Source organism: Suricata suricatta, chromosome 11 (genome assembly GCF_006229205.1).
Source record: "Suricata suricatta isolate VVHF042 chromosome 11, meerkat_22Aug2017_6uvM2_HiC, whole genome shotgun sequence".
Classification (NCBI taxonomy): Eukaryota; Metazoa; Chordata; class Mammalia; order Carnivora; family Herpestidae; genus Suricata; species Suricata suricatta.
The window spans coordinates 85,414,959-85,437,643 of NC_043710.1; the positions used below are offsets into that span (position 1 = coordinate 85,414,959).

Below are 22,685 nucleotides of genomic sequence, written 5' to 3' on the forward strand. Positions count from 1 at the left end.
TGCTCCATGTCCCCTTCTCTCTCTTTGGTGTGTAGGGAAGCAGGGGGAAGGAATGATATGGGGGGGGGACATTGGGGCAAGAAAAGGTTTTAAATAGTCCCATGAGATTCTGGCTTGTCAGTGAGGTAGTGCTGAGCCTCCAGAGAGGCCAGTGTATATAAGACCTAAGTTATCAATGTTACTGGCTCCAGGAATAAAAAGAGAGTGAGAGGATGAGCAAGTGATGAGAAGCATGTGAGCATAGGGGGCTGCAATGAGGCTGGGTCATGGTACCACAGGGTGAGGTCAAGGCCATTTCTGGTCATCCCTTCAGAGAGCCTGGGGGTCCATGGACCTGTCTGCTTTGGGGAACCACAGACCTGGCTCCCAAGCATATGGTTTTGGCCTGAACTGCAGGCCTGGGAGATGTGAGGGGCGATGGGCAGAGCTGAGATGGCCCTTCACCCCGAAACTGCCAGGTCAGGGTCATACCATGTGCAGTTCTCAGTCCTTTGGAGACCAGGTAAGGATGGTTGACTGGAAGGCACCCATGCTCTGCCTCAACTGCTCCAACCATCACCACCTGGACAGGGTGGAGAAAAAGAATTTCCCCCATAGATACAGGGGAAAGAGACATCTCTCCTTATTCTAGTAGTTCCTATGTAGGAGTGAGGAGAGGCAGAAAAATGCCCTTGTACCTTCAGGCTCTTTTGACCAAAAAAATCATTTCGATGGTGGTGCCTCCCAAATCAAAGTGGCCACCTGCTGTGGGAGGGAGGTGCCAACTCCAGGCCAAGCCCCAGAAAGGGCCTGGGGTAGGGCTCCTAGTTGGTGCTGGAGGAAGAAGTAAGAAGAAAAAGAAATGAGGATTTAGCCATGGACTCTTGGGATGGAGAAGTGACAGAGTGTGTTGAGTCCCTACTGTGCTGTAGGCCCCTTCCATGTGTATTTTTTTCTTTAAAATATACTATATATAATTCCTGTATCATACAATTCACCCACTTCAAGTGTACAATATGCTTAGTATGTTCACCAAGCTGTGCAACCATCACCACCTCAATGTTAGAACATTGTTATCCCCACAGAAAGAAAGTCCATAGTCAATGTTAGAATGTTGTCATTAACAGAAAGAAAGTCCATAACCATTGGCAGCCATTCCTCTCCATCTGCCACCCCGCAACTCCCAATCTAAACTTCTCTGTCTACAGATTTGCTGATCATAGACATTTGTAGAAGCACAATGCTTCTAAGGTTCTTCCATGTTGTAGCATGCATCAATATCTCCCTCCTTTTTATGGCTGAATAATATTTCATTGGATGGCTATGCCCTGTTTCTCTTATTGATTCATTGGTTGATTGACATCTGTGTTATCTCCAGTTTCTGGCTACTATGACTAATGCTGGTATAAACATTTGTGTACAAGTTTCTGTGGACACTATGTATTTCCCATTTAATCCCCATGATAACAAATGGGCATTATAGTTCCTGATTTAGTAGGAAAAGCCACAGCTCGGAAAGGTGAAGTGAGAGTTTTGGAGACAGAGAAGCTTCTTTTGATTTGGTTTGAGCATGACAGGAGGGCAAATAAGAGGAAATAAGGTGGAGCTCCCCTTCACCTTTCCAGGTCATTATACACACCATTGAGTAAAAAGAAATGGCAGGAATGAGAGAAAGTGCGTCAGCAGGTCCACTCTGGGCTCTGCTAGCCTTCCTTTGGGAGGCATGTCTCCATGAAAGCCTCATGCTTGCCCTGCCCTGGCATGGCTCTAAGGTCTGGGAAATATACCCCTTTCCTGCACTCCTCGTTACAGTGGCAGACATGAGGAGTAGTCAAGAGTGGCTCAAAACAACTGCTGAAATAGTTCATTAGGCTTGTGAGGACTTGGGTGGGAAGTGTTCATGGCAGTGCCCATTCTGAGAAGGTTCCCGAGGTGGGCTCTGCCCAGTCACAGGAAGAGCCCCAAAGAGAGGATCTCAGCTGGCCCAAGGGCAGCTCTATGGCATGGAACAACAGGGTCACAGAGACTGCTTTCCCAGAAAGTACTTGGAGCTGGGAGAGTGGATGACGTGCCGCCCCATTAATGTAACTCCAATGGCTAGTTAGAACCCAAGCCAAAGCTGGTAATCATTGACCCTCAGAAGCTCCCTTAGGGCAGAGCAATAGAATCAACAGGAACACTGGCTCTCTGGCTAATCCCCTGCTCTGTGATTTATCCTAGAGTCTTGCCCTTCTCATTACCTTTCTAGGACGCATGATGCTCTTATAGTCTGGAAACTGGTGTAGAAAAGCCCAGCATTAAAGGCACTGCAGATAATAACTCAATGGGGTCTGTCAATCAATGCCAGCTATAACTTGAAAGGAAATTAGAGTTGGAGATGCTAGTACTAAGGGTGTGAATTTCTTGATCCCTTTCCATGTTTCAGTGTTGTCTAAGCCCTTTCCAGACACTTGCAAGATAGATTCAAATGTCTCCATTTCTTTGATGAGAAAATTGACACTGTGAGAGGTTAGGTAGTACCCAGTGTTCAAGTTAGTAAGTGACTGACACCAGATCCAAACCCTACACACTCACTTCTTAAATCCTGCCTGGGAGCCAGCTGATGCAGCTCTGATAGGGAAAGCTAGAATGTGAGACCAGAAGGCATCCAAAGTTCCCTACAAACTTAAGAACCTGGTGTTCTTTTTAAGTTTTTTTAAATGTTTATTTATTTTTGAAAGAGAGTGAGAGAGAGAGAGAGAGAGAGAGAGAGAGAGAGAGAGAGCGAGCGAGCATGAGTGGAGTACGGGCAGAGAGAGTGAGGGAGACAGAATCTGAAGCAGGCTCCAGGCTCCGAGCTGTCAGCACAAAGCCCTATGTGGGGCTTGAACTCACAAACTGAGAGATTGTGACCTGAGTCGAAGTCAGATGCTTAACCGACTGAGCCACCCAGGTGCCCCAAGAACCTGATGTTCTGTGCCTTGTCTTTTGCATGTCTACCAGAGCTGGGCTATACCAACATGACACCCTTTATCTTGGGACAGCATCATGAAATCTAGTCCTCAAGTGCCATCACTCAGGTATTAACTGAATTAGTCCCTTAATTTTAAATTGGCATTTGGAATTCTATATGTTCTCTTAAAAACAAAGTGCATTTTCTTGTTGCAGACAATCAGGAAAATATGTTCAGAGCCTAAGGTCTACATGGAATTTATTTGTTTCTGGGCTGGAAAGACTGAGCTGATGTAATTAAACCATGGAACAGAAGGGTCAGAATCAGAGGATCCCCACACTAGTAACAAATAAACTTTTTGTAAACATTTAAATTATCGTACTAAGTTCCAGTGCCATTTGAGGTGAGTGACTCAAAAGATGAAATTTAAGAATTATTTCATTCTGGATGTGTCTAGTTTTCAGAAAAACAAACTTCCCCCAACACATACTTTTATAAGATAAACAGGTGAGAGGGTGATTATTTTATTTGTAAAAATTATTCTTTACCTTATAAATTATTCAGTGAAGGATTTCTTTAAATATGTAATACCCCAATGCGTATGTAATACAATTTAGTGTATATAAGCAATTTATGTTCTCATGCCATTTTTTGAGAACACCATAGAATTGGTTCCAGGATAAGGTTACCTATGGACAAAGATGTTTGCCTTGTCATGGAGTTCTTTTGAATTGTAATGAGATTTAAAAGGCCATGAGACTAGAAACGTCTTTGGATCGTTGTGTTAATTGAGTTTTCTGTCACAAGTTCATTAGAAACTAGAATTCAACAGGTAGTGTCGTGGCCTCCATGCACAGAAAGGGTCATAGAACTGATCCTTTTACCCGTTCTTTTGTGGTGAAGTCCCATCTGTTCCTCAGGCAGACCGACCCAGCATTCTCCAGGGAATTGTCCTCTCTCTCCAGACGATAACCATATTTGCTGTGTTTTACTAGGTGTCTTCCCTACTGTGATTCCACCCCAATCCTGCCTACGTTCCGACAGAGACAGGTTGGCATATTCCAAGCCCAAATCCAGCAGCTCTGTTGGCCAAGGCAAATTTCAGTTATATGTGAAGCTTTGAAAATCCTCTCCTGCATCTCTTCAGACAGAGGCAAGTGGCTTAATGTTCACATTGACTTCTCTGCAAACAAGCCAGTAAACCACCCAGGCTAGAAAGCCAGCTAAGGGTTTGATTATGAGGAGCTTGAGGCCACAAGGCCCAATTATCTGCCCTGTCCTGGTGCTGTGGAGATCGAGTCCCTCCATTAGAGAGTAGTGTTAGGTTCTACTACCCTCCCCACATTCCCTTTTGAAAAGCAAGCACTTTGAGTCATTCACACCTTATTATATTGATTTACTTCCTTGGCAAATATTTATTGACTATCTACTGTAGGCTGGCACTGAGGTAGGAGGCACTGGGGTTATAGCAGTGGAGGAGATGGAAGGGGCCACTGCCCCCAATCCAGCATAAAGGTAAATGTGTAAGTAAATAGGACCCAAAAAAGTCAAGAGTGCAATAAAATATTGTAAGAGGAGGGAACCTGATTTAAATGGGGAGGGAGATGGTCAGGGACTCTTCCTTCTTTTAGAAACTGACATTTCAGCTTCTTTCTTAAACCAGTCAGTCAGCCTGGGGCTAGGAGGAAGAGTAGAGAGCCAGGGGCTCCCGGCAGGGGAAACAGCACCTGAGGCCGGGTGGCAAAAGTGGAATGACCTGCTCACATTTCTATAGCTGGTGTGAGGCAGAGCCGCTCTCCCATGTGTCTTCCTGTGTCTGTATCTCCAGCTGCTGCCTAGGCATGCCCTTGGTGCTCAGTAAGTGGCTGAACTGACTGACTCAAAGGCCAGGGAGCTTTGCCCTTCTGCTCAAGCAGGGAGGACACAAGTCACACCGTACCACCACTTCCAGTGGGGAGGAGGCTCCCCAACCTCCCTCACTAGCTATCATTCCCAATGAACTTCTGACCATGCAAGAGGAAATTGTTGTACCCCGTGGAAATCTAGAAGTGTCTCAAGGTGGAAGATGGAATACTGTAACTTCAGGCCACTGCCTACCATTAGCGCAAGCCAGGACAATCTGTAGAAGTTTCCAAAGAAAGCACAATGCTTGACAATACATCTTCAGCAGCTTCCATGGTTATGTTCTAATCACTTTGGCATCATGACCTTCTGAACTCCATCTGGCATTTTGAGGCCCTTCTCGTGACATTGAGGTCCATGACTTTCACCCCCAACATACCCCCTTCCAATCCAGTTGAGCCTGGAATCTCTCCGCAGGTGACCCCATGGCCTCACACATACTCTGCCTCTCTCAACTTTTCTGGTGCTTTGGCCCATGCTCTTTGTTGTCCCTGGAAACCTGTTTCCTGTCTTCCAATCCAAACCTTCAGATTTTGTGTATTCAAAAAAGGTTTTTGTCTCTTGCTGGCTCTTACCTTCTATATGACTTCTGCATTAGGCAAGGAAATATGTGGAAAATCACCATGTCCGGGGAAAAGTAAGTAGGTGCTGAATAAATGTTTGCCTTCTCTCTGCATTGTTGAGTAACTATTTTGAGTATGCCATTGGGCTTAGAAGCAAGGGCTTCTCAGGCAGATCTACATTCTTCTAATCTTCGTTCCTTGGGCTTTTTATTTTGTGACCTTGAGGAAAATTGCCTAACTTCTCTGAACCTCAGTTCTCCATCTCATGGGGTTATGATGAGGATTAAATAGTATACTGTATGTAAAAGATTTTACTCTTGTGCCAAGTCCAACATTGTAGGCTTTCTGGGCCCCAGGATTTCACGGCTCCAATGGGGCACCATTTACATTGTGCTCTAGAGGGCGCTGTTCACACAGAATGCAGAAGAGGGCAACCGGGCTCCTAGGAGGTAAACAGGATACTAAAGCCCTCCATGACATCGTAATAGCCATTTCCCCCTCTTGGGAGACTTTTCTCAGCCCAAGTCTTTCTCTTCATTCAGTTTGAGCTGTGCATTTTTACCTTGACTTCCTCTGTTAGCTGTGGCTCAGTCCACTCCTACCAATAAAGCAATGTCTTCTTGGTAAAGAGCTGAACTCGGTGAAGTTTAGAAGAGAAGAATTCTTTAAAAACCTCTGGCATAGAAACCAAATAGATCCACCTGTGTGGCTGTGAGTTTCTCTTGTCTTCTAGTGCTTTCTCACTCTGCTGCCACTATTCCTCACAGCCCAGGGGTATGTTGCTCTCTCTCCAAAACTGTGAGCCAGGCAGAGATGAATGAAGTGCCTCCTTTTGGTGCTTCTCTGCATTAGCTGAGACCTGCTAATGTTTCCTAAATACCTTAAGTTACTAAGGAAGCAGTATTGAAGGCACACACAGACAAAGCATCCAGCTTCCAAAGCATAGGTTTCTGACTCCACTGCAAATGCATACTGTCACTAAAGACTGGTAAGACCCTGCAGACACCTTGCTTGGGTCCAGCTTCACTAGCTCCCAGGCTGACTGAATTAGTGAAACATCACATCTCTTGACACTTGCTGTTAAGACCCAACCCAGAGGCCATGAAGAAATACAGGTTTTTGTGGTTAGAGTATAATTATCTTAGAATGACCGATTGTCGTGATAAATAAAACAGCTAGATTGAGTTTAAAATCTGCACCTGAAAATTTTAACTCCTCTTAATGAATTTTCAGATTTCAATTTGGATATTTCCTTGATCCTCACATCCGGATACAAAAGCAAACAAATATATAAACTGAACATATGGCTTATAAAATGGTTTTATGACTTCTTAGTTACACTTCTTCTGTGTGCTTTTCTGTCCTTTTGTGGTGTTGATGCCTTCCAGCCGAAGAGCACCAGGAACATCCCTGTAGTTGAACAAGTTGGTTTTTTGCAGCTAGTGAAAACACATACCATGAATTGTGGGGAGCTTCATGGAGTGTTAGAAAATACTTAAATAGGGGGCACCTGGATAGCTCGGTCGGTTAAGTGTCTGACTTTGGCTCAGGTCCTGATCTTGCAGTTTGTGAGCTCAAGACATTGGGCTCATTGCTGTCAGTGCAGAGCCTGCTTCTGATCCTCTGTCCCCCCTCTCTGCCCCTCCCCCATCTTGCACATTCTGTCTCTCTCTCTCAAATAAACATTAAAAATTTAAAAAAAAAAAGAAAATAATCAAATAAGATATAGGCTTATTTAAGCAATTTGGGAAAGATTTAAAGAAACAATACTTTGCTTTGGGTTAGATGTCAGGAATTCAGAGTAATTTTGTGATTGAATATATCAGTAAATCTTACCATCTAGAAGGGGGGAAGACTGGTGTGCAGCTAAAGATATTATTGGCAAAGAAGCAGCGATCACTCCTACTAGCCAGGACAGGGGGATTTGGGTCATTTTTGTGGTTCAGACAATGTTCAGACATGATTACAGAGTGGCCCTGTCTGATGTTGATGTTTTGTGAAACTGTTCGTGTTCACCTGAACACAAAGCCCTAGCTGGGAGATCCAGGACAGACTCTAGTAGCACCAGGACCCAGCTCCCAGAAGTCAGAACTGCTCTTCTCCTTTACAGTGGACATATGTGCATGTATTCAGTAATACGATCAAGTCCTAGTCAAGGTCTATGGTAGGAAAAGCACAGTGTCATCCCAGGTACCACTCTTGGGGGTACCTGGGTAGGCTTGTTAAGAATTTCAGTTCCTTCTATTCTCTTTCCACCTCTGCAAGATAAGCCTTCTGCCCTGGTTATAGACAAATTCCTTATTAATTTATTTTTTATTTTAGACAGAGAAAGAGAGAAAGCAAGCAGGTGAGAGAGGCAGAGAGAGAGTCCCAAGCTGACTCTATGTTCAATGCAGGACTTGATGTGGGGCTTGATCCTGCAACATAATCCTGGAGTCATGACCTGAGCCCAAATCAAGAGTCAGATGCTCAACCAACTGAGCCACCCAAGCACCTCAGACAAATCCTTTATAAAAGCATGTTCACCTTTCCCAGGTTTTCAGTTCCATGTGGGAAGAATGGCTATGGAGCCAGTACAGTTCGTCAGCATTGATGCATTGGCAGCACACCTGTCTCTTTCCTGGAAGCTTTTGCCTTCGCCTGGCTGCTGTCTCTAATATAGTCCACTTAACTTCACACAGTGTAGACTTCAAATGGCCTGGATCAGCGACATCTGGTTAAACTGTTACCCACATTTAAATTTGTAGACTAATAGTAACAGTTCTTACTATTTATTGGCTAATTGCTATGTTCTTAAAACTTTGGAACTTTATGTATGGGATTACATTGAAAATGCACTCCAGTCTTTGAAAGTATATTTTAACAGTCATTTCAGAAGTGAGGAAACTGATTCTCAGGAAGGCTAAGTGGTTTCTCAGGCCACCTGGTCATTAGGTGGAAGCGCTGGGTTCAATCCATGCCTGTGTTTACCCAAGCCAGAGTTCCTTTTACCTGCCATGCTGCCTTTGGTTTCCTGGGCCAGATCCTCCCATCCTCTCTTGATCCTTGTGCCTGGCACACCTCTGCAGTTATTCAGATAAAGCTGCTGGACCAGCTGGCTCCCCAAATGTCTACAGAACACGGTGTCCTTTATGAGAGCACCAATACCCTAGACCTTTTGATTCCCTGGCTCTTGTTCCCACAATCTTCTCATTGGAAGGAGACAGGCACCCAGGAAGACCTGTGCTGCATTCCCACCTTGGGTACAAGCAAACTTACAGCTTCACAATGGACAAGGTCTGGGAGGACTCTTACCCCAAAAGAAAGGTGAGGTGTTCCTGAAGAGCATTCTTTTTTTAAAAAAGAAATTTATTGATGTATTTTGAGTGTGAGAAAGAGAGCACAAACTGGGGAGGGGCAGAGAGAGAGAGAGAGAGAGAGAGAGAATCCCAAGCAGGCTCCATGCTGTCAGCACAGAGCTTGATGGGGGTCTGAATGTCAGGAACCATGAGATCATGACATGAGCTGAAATCAAAAGTGGGACACTTAACCAACTGAGCCACTCAGGTGCCCACTGAAGTGCAGCCCTAAATCTATCCTGGAATCTTGTTCTTTTACATGCTATGAGGCCAAGAAAATTGGTTTGTACCTGCCTTGCCAAGGTCTATTTGAGAAGAGCCCATGTTGACCCCATTGACGCCAAGTGCTAAAGACATCAGTGGTAACTCCTCCTGGAATTATGGAACAAAAGGGAACCCGCCCTCTGTCTCCCATAGGTTCTGCATAGGAAAGGGGTAGTCCAGGAGCTTGATGACTCAGGTGGGTGGTTTGCAGACCCAGCTGGATGGCTATCCTACAATAGCTTGAGATCATTTTCATAGAAAACAGGAAGTCATCTGCAGTAGCAGTTAGGTGCAACATACCTTAACAAAGGTATGTTGAAGAGTGCTTAGGTTTGATGCCCAGCCACCTCTTTGGTGGCTGCTTTAAAGCCCTGCCCTCAGCCCTTTCAGAGTAGCAACTGTGCCACATTATGATTATTCAATCAATCTGTGAGCAGCTTGATAGCAGGGACTGTTATCATTTACTCTTTTGTTTCCTAGCATAGCACCTGATATATAGTACACATTCAATAAATGGAGCATTTGCTTGCTTATGTTAACAAAGAAGGCTGAGACCTTTTCCCACAATCCCATTCCATGTCTTGCTGTGATAGGGCCTCAGCAATGTCTGTTGACTCAGTGGACTGTTGGCTTAAACAAAGCAGTATGTTTTCACGGACATTTGAGTTTCTCCTCCACTGCCACTGCAAAGAAACTACAGAAAATCATTTGGCTTCCGCTCTCAGGACCCATAATTCATAGGTTCTATCTCTAACATAAAATCTCACCTCTCAGAAATGTTCCTCAATGGGATTAAGGTTGTGAGCAGTATGACGAAAAGGCAGACCGGAGTAAATGTTTTACCATCTCTCTTCAGAAATGATGACCTTTGTGAATCAAATAAGAGGCAGTGAAAGCAAAGTTTTGCTCTTCCTCCTCTGATATTGTGGCTGCTGAATGCACGCTGGGGGAGGGAAGGAGGCAGTGTGATAAGTCCCCTAGGAAGCCCCAGATCCTTACTGGTTTGTTCTCAGGTGGACACCTGCAAAAGAACAACTTGTGCACTGATTCTTTGAACATTACTAATGAGCACACACTGTGGGCCCCTTGCTTAAAATGATGGGAGTTCTGGTTGATGTGGGTGCTGCATGCAAATGGATTGTGCATTTGTATGGACAAAAAGAGATCCAGGAGGAAAAGATGTTTATTTCCAGGAATTTGAAGGGACCTTAAACAGAAGAGACTTCAGACTTGTGTAGTATTATAATGAGTTGTCGCTGAAGTGGAACTAGACCAGTGTTCTTCATACCAGTTAGCCATCCAGGTCTACAGTGAAACTATCATGGCATTCCACCAGTGAGTGTATGGGCCCTTGCTTGCCTTTCCCACAACCTCTTACAGGCCCTCCACACTCTCTTTCTTCTGTTGCTTCTTCCAGGGTCACACACAATTACAGTGAAGTTGGTTAGTACTCATTCCACAGGTATGTCTCTTCTGAAATGTCCCAGAGGGGGACCCGTATAGCAAACTCATTGGTTTTATGCATGGGTTGATGAATTAGACAATGGCATTTAATCTAACCACAGACAGAGCCAATATGTATTTTTTGTACTATTGGGTGATTAGAGATTGGCCCTGGTGTCTGGGTTGTATAATATGTACAGTTTTTAGGTTACTTTCTACTGAAATCAGTAAATCTTAATAGCAAGCAAAGGGCTGTACATTAGCTAATATTTACCAAGGTACTCTTAGTGGCCTGGCAAAACAAGTGAATTATATTATTGCCATTTTTTCCTTCAGTGCTCCAGGATGCTTGTTCTATAAAGAGTCCATCCTCAGAAAATAGACTTTTTGTAAACTTCCCAAACATTGACTGCTTATTGTATAGGATTTCAAAAACAAATAGAACTCTGTTCCCATTCTCAAGAGGCTCACAGTCAAATGGGGGAAGTGAGCTCAGTAAGTCAGCAATTACAATGTGATGTCGTGTGGTATGCATATGCCCAAAGGAACATCTTTTCTAAAAGATCTCTTTTAGAGGGGTATTCAACCTCTGCAAAATTCTTCAACTGACAGAAAATTCATTGTCTTTTTGCATACATTATCTATCTATCTATCATCATTCAACAATGTTGTGTCGCTACTAGTATGTATGTCAGGCACTGTGCTAGACATTAGAGAAGCAATCATTTACCAAATGGGCAATCTTTGTCACTGTGAAGCAGCTTCCAGTCAGGTGTGGCGGTGGGAGATGCCAGGATGAGAAACAGTGGGAATGCTCTGGGGAGTATTTTCTCTGAGGGGCAGAGATGTGCTATCTTTGGCAAGACCTAAAGATGGTGTTAGACTCACAAATGGTAGGAACTATAAATATCTGTTGAGTGGTGGTAAAGTAAGCAAAGTAGGCTATGTGCTAAGTATAATGGGTCTGCCATGTGAATGATGAGTTTGGTCAAGGGTTGGATTTATCCCGTATTCTTACATTCTCTAGGTATAATTTTTCTCACTCTGAATAAGTAAATCAACAGCGTGGGCTAGCCCAGTACATGTAAAAAGTACCTTCAATAAATGCCAGATTTTATGAAATAAGTCCAACGATAAAGGCTGCTTTTAAATCTTGGTTTCTTACATAACAGGCACTATTGTATAGCGAGATTAACATGATGTCTTTTTTCTTCCTTCTTTCTATCTTATTTTCATCTTACAAATATGTACTGATCTAAGTCTGTATATTCCCGTGTATCTTTGGGAACACTTAGAAATCTCAGTATCTCAGTGTGTTTCAGAGAATAGGCTGAGAGATTGATGATAACTAATTCTTTCTGGAGAAAAGCTAATAGGCATGACCTATGAGAAATAGCAAGAGAGCTATATGGAGCGTGGCAAAGGAGAGAAGGAAAATGCTGGAACTCAATCCATGCCTGCTGCCCAGAGACCTTAGCTGGGGGTTTGTCATGTCTTAGCATGACGGTATTCAAGCCATGTGAGGTTTGAAAAAAAATACATACCCAGCTTGGAGCTTAGTCTGAGAACAACCAATTGCCTAGGTTGAAACCACACAACTCCACTATCAAATTAAGTGTTTTTCAAGCTAAGACAAATTAGCATCAGTCCACTGACCAAAGCCTGAAATAAATTAGGCTGAGTCTAAAAGAAATCAGCTTGCATACAGAGAGCAACTCCCAAGTCCACGTCCTTGCTTTTCCCAGGCATGGATGCTCCGGTTTGGAATATGCTTAGGATATTGGTAAGTGCTGATTGTCTGGGGAAAGCATTAGAAGCTGACTATTTTTGTTTTAGCTCTTTGCAAAGACAGAAACATATTTTATTAGTAATGCAGGCATGGAAACTCAAACTAATCCAAGAGATAAATCAGAGGATACTTGTTCACTTTATGAAAATATTCTTTATCTTCAAAAATGTAATGAACTTGAGACTGGAAGAGAACAGTTGTAAGAAAGAGAAACTCAGAAGTTGTGTTTTCTGAGCCATCTCTGGAAATGCAATGTGTGAGGAAGAGAATGTGGATTCACTTGATAAATGTTGGCTTGACAATTTATCATTTTAGGTGACACCCACTCTATGAAAAGATTTTAAAACAGTATGAACTTCCATGAACCCAGAAAAGGGATAAAGTCCCCAGTGAATGTAAACCAGGTTAAACTATGTGTGTGCAGAGAAAGGAGAGAGACTGGGGAGGGGGCAGATTCTTCTTTTTCAGTGTGCCTCACCTGGACCAACCCTAAGAGTCTTTGGGGACTTGAGGTCAATGAGGGTTGGGTGGGATGTGGGCAGGGCCCTCTGAGTGTGTGTACTGCGCTTGTTCTCCTAGTAGCATTTTCTTCTTCTTTTTTTTTTTTTTATGTCTTTAGAACTTGTCCTCAAAATTTCAAATCATCACAGCTGTGGTTTTCTCATCACTACTTCTACCTGGTGCTGGCTTCTTGTGTTTTCACCTGGTTTAAGGTTGTGAGCAAAACACTGTGGGGAAGGGCTTTTGCTTAAAAGTTATCACTAAGTTGGTTTCGCTTCCTGGTTTGTATGAATAAACACATTTTTGAAGGGGGATTTTGAAATCTATTTTAGAAACATATTTGCATTTAATTAAAAATACCACGAAGACATTGCTAACCATGGTGGGCACACCTTGGGGTGGGGGAGGGCACATCTAGGGGAGGAGGTAGTCTAGTGTTGATGACCGTGGGTTTCATCATTGTTGGCTGTTTAGGGGAAAATCTCCTCACTTTTTTTGCTGTAAACTGGAAGTCACAATAATGTCATCAACAAGAAACCATTGATCAGAGAGTATTTTGAAGAGCTTGAGTAATTCACTGAATTATTCCATTTATGTTTACTGAATAACTGGTGAGTGCCCGTAGACTGTGCCAGCAGCTGGGATAGAGGAGTGAATAAAGCCTGCTTCTAGCTTTATGGAGTATTATTTAAACAGAGCTCCCCAGTCCTTCAGCTTAGGAGCAGGGAAGGAAGTATGAGATATTGACGGTGAACGTCATACCATTCCTTTTAGGAATCTTGGCATACCATGGAGGGAGACGGGAAACAGGTTTATAGCTCTACCGAGAAAACTTCTGAGATTATGTGATAGGACTTGACCAAACCATATTGAGGAGCTCTGTTCTAAATAGTCTCAAGCATTAAAGAAAAAAAAAAAAAGGAAGTAGACCAATATTTGTCTTAAAATGTTTCAGGCATATCTGACTTTAGAATATAAAAGGTAACAACTGAGATACAGCGTGGTAGAGTCTCCTCTGGACTGGAAATGGGGAATCTTGTGTCTTTTTATGTTTTCCTTTGTCACCTTGCCATTGGTGAGTGGATGCCATGCCTTTGGATAGGCCCTTAAAATTTTCTGGATCTCAGTTCCTTCATTGGACAAATGAGAAAATTGAATTGGGTCAGGATTTATTTTGATAGTGAGTAATAATAGCAGTATTATAAGATGCTTTAGGTAGTATTACTCATTGATGAGGTCTTTTCATAGATATTTATTATCATATATTACAAAAAATGTAAAGAGTGTTTCCAGCTCCTGCTTTCACAGATATTTTTGCTTAGCATAAGGCTAAATTTATTGAAAGAAAAAAGTGTTGATTTAACAAATGACATCAAATAAATTATAGTACAGATCATAATTGGTTATCACAAACATTTTTAGGTTTGTGTGCGGCTAAGGTCAGGAAACATTTGAAGGTATGTACCGTTAAGTTCCTTCCACTTCTATCTCTGTGTAATTATTTTTCTTCATCATATTTAGGCACTATGGTCTTCTAGTGGAAAGTTTCTATTGAAAATCGTGTTGTGGTACAGAATAAAGTGTTAGCTTTCCTAACTTGATCAGTAATTGAGTTTGTTCTAATGGCCTTTCATATATAGTTAGATCTCTATGTGAGTCACCTAGTTCACTGTTACTATAAACATAATTTTGTTTTGCTTTGTGTTTTTATGTGTTTCAGATCAGAGTGTTGACAGAAAGAATGTTCAAACATCTTCGGAAATGGTTTGTCACTCACTTTTTTGGGCATTCCCGGCAAAGAGCAAGGCTGGTCTCTAAAGATGGAAGGTGTAACATAGAGTTTGGCAACGTGGAGGCACAGTCAAGGTTTATATTCTTTGTGGACATCTGGACAACTGTGCTTGACCTTAAATGGAGATATAAAATGACCATCTTCATTACAGCCTTCTTGGGGAGTTGGTTTCTCTTTGGTCTTCTGTGGTACGCAGTAGCCTACATTCACAAAGATCTCCCCGAGTTCCATCCTTCTGTCAACCACACCCCCTGTGTGGAGAACATTAATGGCTTGACCTCAGCTTTTCTGTTTTCTCTGGAAACACAAGTGACCATTGGATATGGATTCAGGTGTGTGACAGAACAATGTGGCACTGCCATTTTTCTTCTTATCTTCCAGTCTATACTTGGAGTCATCATCAATTCTTTCATGTGTGGTGCCATTTTAGCCAAGATCTCCAGGCCCAAAAAACGTGCCAAGACCATTACATTCAGCAAGAATGCTGTGATCAGTAAGCGGGGTGGGAAGCTTTGTCTCCTAATCCGAGTGGCTAATCTTAGGAAGAGCCTCCTTATTGGGAGTCACATATATGGAAAGCTTCTGAAGACCACAGTCACTCCTGAAGGAGAGACCATTATTTTGGACCAGATCAACATCAACTTTGTAGTTGATGCAGGGAATGAAAATTTATTCTTCATCTCCCCTCTGACAATTTACCATGTCATTGATCAAAACAGCCCCTTCTTCCACATGGCAGCAGAAACCCTTCTTCAGCAAGACTTTGAGTTAGTGGTGTTTTTAGATGGCACAGTGGAGTCAACTAGTGCTACCTGCCAAGTCCGGACATCCTATGTCCCAGAAGAGGTGCTCTGGGGCTACCGCTTTGCTCCCATAGTATCCAAGACAAAGGAAGGGAAATACCGTGTGGATTTCCATAACTTTAGCAAGACAGTGGAAGTGGAGACCCCTCACTGTGCCATGTGCCTTTATAATGAGAAAGATACTAGAGCCAGGATGAAGAGAGGCTATGACAATCCCAACTTTGTCTTGTCAGAAGTCAATGAAACAAATGACACCAAAATGTGACAGTGGCTTTTCAACAGGAGTAAAGCAAAGTCTTGAAGATACCTAGTGACTAGAAGTATTATGAAGCGATCAAAAATTGGGATGTATGAAATTAAGATAAGAGCCTTCAATATCTATCAGCACCATGCCCCCGAACCCCATAGCCATGATCTTACAAGACACATAACTCTACAAGGCAATTGCATGAGAACATGCAATATATTTCTAGAAAACTGCAATATGGAAGCCATAGAAATTTACTTAGAATCTTGAATATGATTATTTGAAATCAGGCAATGTTGACAGAAATGGACAAAGTCATCAAAAGTTTCATGGACAGGCCAAACAAGATCTTAATAGTCTCTTTGAAGAAGTTATGAGCTTTAGATAGGATCAGGGGAAAACATATTCTCATTCAGATTCTACTAATAAGAAATAAGCCACTTTTAACATCAGCTTTTGTCAAAGAAAAAATGGTCTCCTGAGATGAACTAATCAAAGGAGGCAAGGAAAGACTGATACTCAAAGAACATCGGATGCTCTGAGCTTCTCCAGCCCTGGATGTTGGAGCTTTCATCTTAATGCTGTGTTTTCTGAAGAGTGAGGGAAGGCTCAGTCCATGAACTCTGCCTCTCTATCTATCTTATGTGGAGAGGAGCACTGAGTTCAATCTGCTTTCCAGCACATCCAGACACTGCAGCCCAAGTTTGGGCCCAAATGATCTCATGTGGTACATTTAGACAGAGGCTAAATCATCACTCTAAGATCTCAATGAATACCTTTCTGCAAGAAAAAATGCTTGATTTGGAAATGGTGATGATGTTTCTTCCAATTTGTGTTAGGTGGGATAAAGGGTTATAAATCGATTAAAAGAGTATTTCCTGATCTTCAAAGAAGGGAGTGAAGAATTTGAAGGACCAGTGTCAGTGTAGAAGGGACAGTACCATCAATGCTTCTGGGGGGAAAAAGGATCTCGTGTTTTTATGCCTTGAGTTTGTACTGAAACGCTGTTTCTCAAGGAGAAGTGTGGGATGGGCTATGACCCCACAGTGAGGAAAACATGAGGTCTGCTTTTCTTTGAGGGCCAACACCACATCTTCCTGAAAGGGACTAACTTAATGTAAGGTTGAATCTTTAGAGAAAGGTTTTACTGTGAATGTCTCTTTCAGTTCTCCATCTGCGTTATTTTGAATACATTCTGGAAGGAATGGTACTCATAGCTGCTTTGGAATCAAAATGTTCCCAGTGCATTGACTAATCTAGTAAATCTCTGAAACCATGCACGTGCTTTCCAAAAGTGTCAGTTGTAGTGCATTAATTGTAGCAGGCCAACAGGTGACAGCCCTCTTGCTGAGGGTAGACTTTCTCCTGGGAGATGTGGGAGGGCTGTGAGAAGATGGCAAATAGGACCATATGTTGTCTCGATGCCAGCTTACCCCGGGAGGAAATGACCTTGGCTACAGACACGCCTCTTTCTGTGCTGCTCGGTCAAATCACTCCAGTGTGTCTTGGCACATGAAATGGCAGCTGTAGCGGTTTTCACCAAAGATGGTTCTGTTTTCCCTGGATTGGGGTGAGTTTGTTCAGATTCATACACATGCTTTGGCTCCTCTGATGAAGACCAGTAAGAAGTCTGAGGTGCTAAGAGTTGTGCACTGTGTCAGTGGCCATAACACTGGACACAACCAGCCTACACGGGAGATTACTCTGTGCCTGTAGATATGCTGGCACTGCAATTTGATCTATTGACGAAGTTAAAGGTAATGAGGTATGAGAAGCTTGAGGGAACAAGAATTCTCTGTTGGCCCACTATTGTGAAGTTTTATGACTCTGTAGTCCCTTCATACACTGGGAGGTCAGAACACATTCCTTCCGGTCTGTTCTGCTCCGTTAGCAGAATGCTTGGGGACTGCCGGAAGTGAAATGATCTTATGCAATCTATTCCTTTTGATTGCTAAAGAGCTGAACAACTAGAATCTTTGTGACTGGAATCTCCTTCTGGGTTATTTGGAGGAATTTATAATTTCAAATATTCCTTTATTAGGATTAAGGCATTCTGCTATCTGGAGTCTCTTTCCAGCTTTTTTTTAAATGTTTATTTGTTTTTGAGAGAGAGAGAAAGAGAGAGAGAAAGAGAGCAGGGAAGGGGCAAAGAGAGAGGGAGCCAGAGGATCCAAAGTGGGCTCTGCACTGACAGCAGAGATCCTGATGTGGGACTCTAACCAATGAACCATGAGATCATGACCTGAGCCAAAGCCAGATGCTTAAGGGACTAAGCTACCTAGGCACCCTTGGAGTCTCTTTCTTAATGCAAACTCCCCTTGAACCCCTAGCAATCATTAGTATACTTACATTCAGGAAAGCCCTGAGGCAATGAGGGCCCACAGGTACTTTTTAATAATCTTAAGAGGTGGCTGGAACCCCAAAACAGCATAAAAACCCTGGCTCAGTGAGTAAAGAAAATATATGGAAAATAGAAGGATCTGAAGGCTAACTTGCCTATGGGCAAATGCCAGTGCGAAAGGCAGTCTTTATTCCAGTGAAGTAACATTGTTCCCAGCAGAACCTGATCACATTAGTACTACTTCTGTTACAGATGTACCATGTTATAGTTCCTGAATTATCAACCATTCTAAATGCAATTTGTCGCTTCTTATTCAAGAAAAACTGCATCCATGATGCTGCACCATATTCAAAGTTTCTGTTGGTACTCACTCCCCTTGAAGTGCCTCATTTAGCTGTTGCTATGGGAGTTTTGATTTGGGGAGTCTCAACTTGGTTTCACCTTCCAAGACTTAGGTGGACTCAGGTGCCAATATTCAGAGTTAAGATTTCGGAAATGGTCTAAAGATTTATTCCATGAAAGAGAGAGAGAGAGAGAGAGAGAGAGAGAGAGAGAGAGAGAGAGAGAGAGAGGGAAGAAGGAAAAGATCAGCTCTAAGCAGCCGAATCTAAGAAGTGAGATGGTTAGAGTGGCTGTTTCCACAGCTCATGGATGGGTGACAAGGCAGCAGAGAAATTTCCTGGTGGACAGCAGAGGAGGTGCCTTCCTTGGAGATTTTTCACAAAACGAGAGATGAGTCTTCAACAGGGTGGTTCAGTGAGTAGCATGGGGGATCTTTTCCCGTCCATAATACACCTCTGTATCGGGTGTGAAGGATGCAAATGAGCCCCTGACCCCGCCCCTGGGCCGTTGTTGTCTGCCATTACAGGAAGTACATGTCAATCAAAGCTTGACAGGGGAGATAGAGCATTTTATTTTGGAAGCCAGAAGTTTGAGAACAATGACTGGAATTTCCTCTTTCTGTCCAGAAAAGGCTGTTTGTCACTGGGGAGATAAAAGTCCAGGGGTAGGGAATAAAGGTTATCGGGAACAGCGCAACACAGAGCCGCGTTGGGGGGGTGCCGCGGGAGGAGGGGTTATGGAGGAAATCTATTTCAATGCCTGTCATTGAGTTTCCATTAAAAGAACATTCAGTTAGGAATTCAAAAATAATTTAATCTCCCCAGCCAGATGCACCCAGCTGGACTCCTTGGAGCCGAGCCCTGCCGACGGGGAGATTTGTACCGGGGCTGCAGGGACTAGAGTTGCTTCTCCAACAATACACCCCTGCCTGCCCTGGCTGTTGTAGAAGACATAGGTGTCTTCCAGGCTACTGAGAAACCCCAAGACCTGTGCTACAGCAGAAGAAACTTACTGTGGGGGCTACTTCCTGAGTTTCTAGTATGTTTTAGGTTCTGTTTTAAGCATTTCATATACATTACCTTATTTAATTTCCCCACTGATTCTATGAGGTACATTTTTACATTTTTTTTCACTTGAAGCAGCTCAGGTAAGGAACTTGTCCAGAGTTACTAGCTAGTAAATGGCAGGGCTGGCATTCGAACCCTGAGCTGTCTAACACGCCTGCCTCTGAGAGGACTTACCAGGGCCACTGGACATTTATGTTGAACCCAAGGATAGTTGACACATATCCCTGGTCCTATCTTACACTTTGAGAGAAACCCCTCATTGTTTAGCGCAGGGTAGAGCTCCTGGCTAATGCTTAATAAATACGTCTGGACTTACATGTTCTAGGAAGAGGTAGTGTTTAAGGAGGGCCTCTGGGTAATCTGCTAAGTCAGCATCTGGAAATATTCTGGGTACCCTGAAGATTTGCCTAGACTGTTGGTACAAACTATCTTTCTATTATCTACATATATGCCAAATATATATAGGTATGTGTTCTTTTATTTGGATCTCTGAGTAGTCTTTCATTTGAGGTAGAAACAGATAGTATTTCCATTTTGACCAATGGGGACACAGAGCCTCAGATATCCCTGGAGAACAGTGTCTGTATTCTCCACTCATCTCTGTGTTTCTGGCACCAACACAATGCCTCACATAGCCAATACATGGTTTTTGAATCAGCCAATGAATGAATGAATGAATGATTTGCTCAAGTCAATCTGGCTAGTAGTGGATTTGAAACAATCTCCATCCAAAGAACTTTTGATAAGTCACCTCGTTCACTAGCAGAGGGGCCTTGACAGATTACTTCATTTCATTTAGTCTCAGTTTTACGCTGTGTAAAACTGAGCTTTGAAGTAGGATTAAGGGGAGAATTAAATGAAATCAAAGTTGTAAGAATCCCTTTATAAAACGCAAATGACTATTGACATGGCAAAACAAGATGGGAGCATGGGTTTGAAGCTGAGACACTGCAGGGAAAGGACAGAGCAGGCCACTGCCTGGTGCTGCATAGGCATAGAAATTAAAAGCCGGGGTAGGGCTGAGACAGAGACCAGAGGAAGCCTCCAGAAATAAGCAATAGATCTGAGGCCTCCTGGATTTTGGATAGGCGATGAGTTGGGGGAATTTAGGTAGAATCCTGGTGCCTGGGACTCCATTTCAACACAACAGCTGCTCGCGGAGGGTGTGTGTGTGTGTGTGTGTGTGTGTGTGTGTGTGTGTGTGTGTGTGTGTGTGTGTGGCTACTGTGAGCCAGGCACTGGGGTTGTAAGAATGAGGAAGGAAGGGTGGTTTCTGCTGTAACTGAGGGGCTTAAAGCAGCTTGGTGGGCGTGAGCTAAATTGGAAAACTGCTGATGGTGGGGAAAGTAATTCCCTTGCCTTATGCAACATGCTTATAATGGTTTCCATAATGTGATATTGACATAACTGCTAACAATAAGACTATTGACTATAGTTTTAAAATTATTTGGGATTAAAACAATTCTTGGGGCACCTGGGTTGTGGCTCAATTGGTTAAGCAGCTGACTCTTGATTTCTGATCAGGTCATGATCTCAGGGTGGTGAGATTGAGCCCCATGTCAGGCTCTGCACTGAGCATGGATGAAGCCTGCTTGGGATTCTCTCTCTCTCCCTCTGCCCCGCCTTTGCTTGCTCTCTCTCTCTCTCTTAAAAACAAAACAAAAAACCCACAATTCTCTATAATATGTCCTTCTAGGGATGTGGAGTCAACAAATGATTTTAAGGTTACTTGAAGTAGTTCTTTTCTCTGTGGTCATGTACCCATTTAAAATAGAGTTAGGTCCAATTGTTTCAGTTTATTTCCAATTACGAGAGCTTGCTTATTGTTTTCCTTTTTGATACAACCGTTTTCTTGGATTAATTATGCAAAAAATTATATGGTTTCAAAAATTCACAGGACAGGGCACAGAAAATCATTTCTATTCATGTGCCCCCTCTATTCCCTTCCTCTTACAGAAAGGTAATGGTTTTTATTCGCTTTATCATGTTAACTGTTTCACTATGTAAAACATAAGCAATGCATTGAGGGGATATATTGATACCTCCCATCTTACACACAGGCAGCATTGTAGAAACCCTGTCCCCCAGTGTTTTGTTCATATAACAATATACCCCGCAGATGACTATGTTAGGATAATTGCTGATCATACTCCACTTTCCTTCTCTGGCTTTTGCAGAAGTTGCTGGAATCTTGCTCAGGGCCCCTGTCCTGCTCCTGTGGGGCTGAGAGATTGTGAATGTGGCTGTTTTGCATTCCTAAAAGACTGCCTCCTTTTGCTGAAAGCCTGCAGGTCTTACTCTGCCAGTGAGCTTGGGCTCCCAGAACCAGGGTTCTGAGCAGGAGACCATCTGCCTGGGACCAGCAATTCTTTAGGGATCAAAACTCCCTGGAATTTTGGTTGGTTGGAAAGTCAGAACAGGTGTCCTCGGGGAAAACACCTTGATTCTCATACATGGTCTGGGATATCTGCTAAAGAGAGAAGGGATTCGGTTCCCAGGGCATTCTGGGTAATCACTTTTGATTAGGATCCAAGGACTCTTTGGAAGTTGGGGGTCAAGGAACCTACCTTGGTATGCAAAATTTCATGTACAGTACTAAAATTAAAACAATTAAATGAATTGAATAAATAAAATGCTCATTTGGAATATGCAAAAAGTCCTGAGGGAGGGGAAAGCTTCTTAGGGATGGAACCTGACTGGGCTTAATGTATGGAGGAGATTTGAAATGAGAGAGAAGGAGAAGAGAGGTGGGCAACCAGTTGGGCAGGTTAGTCCTAGGCCAAGAGAAGAACAGAAAGTACATTTGAATGGAGTTTCTGGGAGGTGATGAGCTGGTCGACATGGCTATGCATCGGTGTACAGAGCGGAGGGAAGTAGCACCCTATGTGGTCAGGGGTCGGGGGTTTGGTGTCAGCCCTGAGTTTGAATCCTGGCTCCATCAGTCACCCAGAGAAATCTCTGAGGGGTCAAAGACATGATTAAATGAGTATTTTAGAAATATAGCTCTGGTGTTGGTGTGTAGGATGGATTGGAGAATAAACTGGAGGTGGAAACTAGCTGTCAAGGGAGGGAAGGATAGTGCCGGCATTCCCAATTTTCAGGAGAGGAAACGTGCTCAGAGACCAGATGACTTGCCCAGGTCACCTAGCTATGTCCAGATGGGAAAGTAGGGGCCAGACCCCAGAGCTTCTGTTTTCTGATTAATTTAGTGCTCTTCCCTGGACCACCCACAGCCCTCGTGCCCAGGGATTACTGGTCCTGAAAGAAAGCTCACCAGGAAGTGGCAACTGAGGTCGTGGATTGCTTGCCAGAACCAGAAAGCTAGTGAGTCTATGTCTGGGGAACGGAGAGGGCACCACATACTTGAACTGATTCCTTGGGG

General features: G+C 43.2%; 1 protein-coding gene across 2 annotated transcripts in view; it reads left to right on the forward strand.

The window, feature by feature from the left end:
• KCNJ1 (potassium voltage-gated channel subfamily J member 1) overlaps positions 1–16,838 on the forward strand; it is a 28,305-nt gene extending 11,467 nt beyond the window's left edge. The window contains exons 1-2 of one of the 2 annotated variants that reach the window (XM_029956221.1): positions 13,726–13,786; positions 14,432–16,838. In XM_029956221.1, the coding sequence (XP_029812081.1) occupies positions 13,760–13,786; positions 14,432–15,571 (1,167 nt within the window). In that variant the 5' untranslated portion in view covers positions 13,726–13,759 and the 3' untranslated portion in view covers positions 15,572–16,838. Of the gene's footprint in view, positions 1–13,725; positions 13,787–14,431 lie in introns of those variants that run through there. The other variant, XM_029956222.1, reaches the window with a different exon arrangement.
• The last annotated feature ends 5,847 nt before the right edge of the window (positions 16,839–22,685 follow it).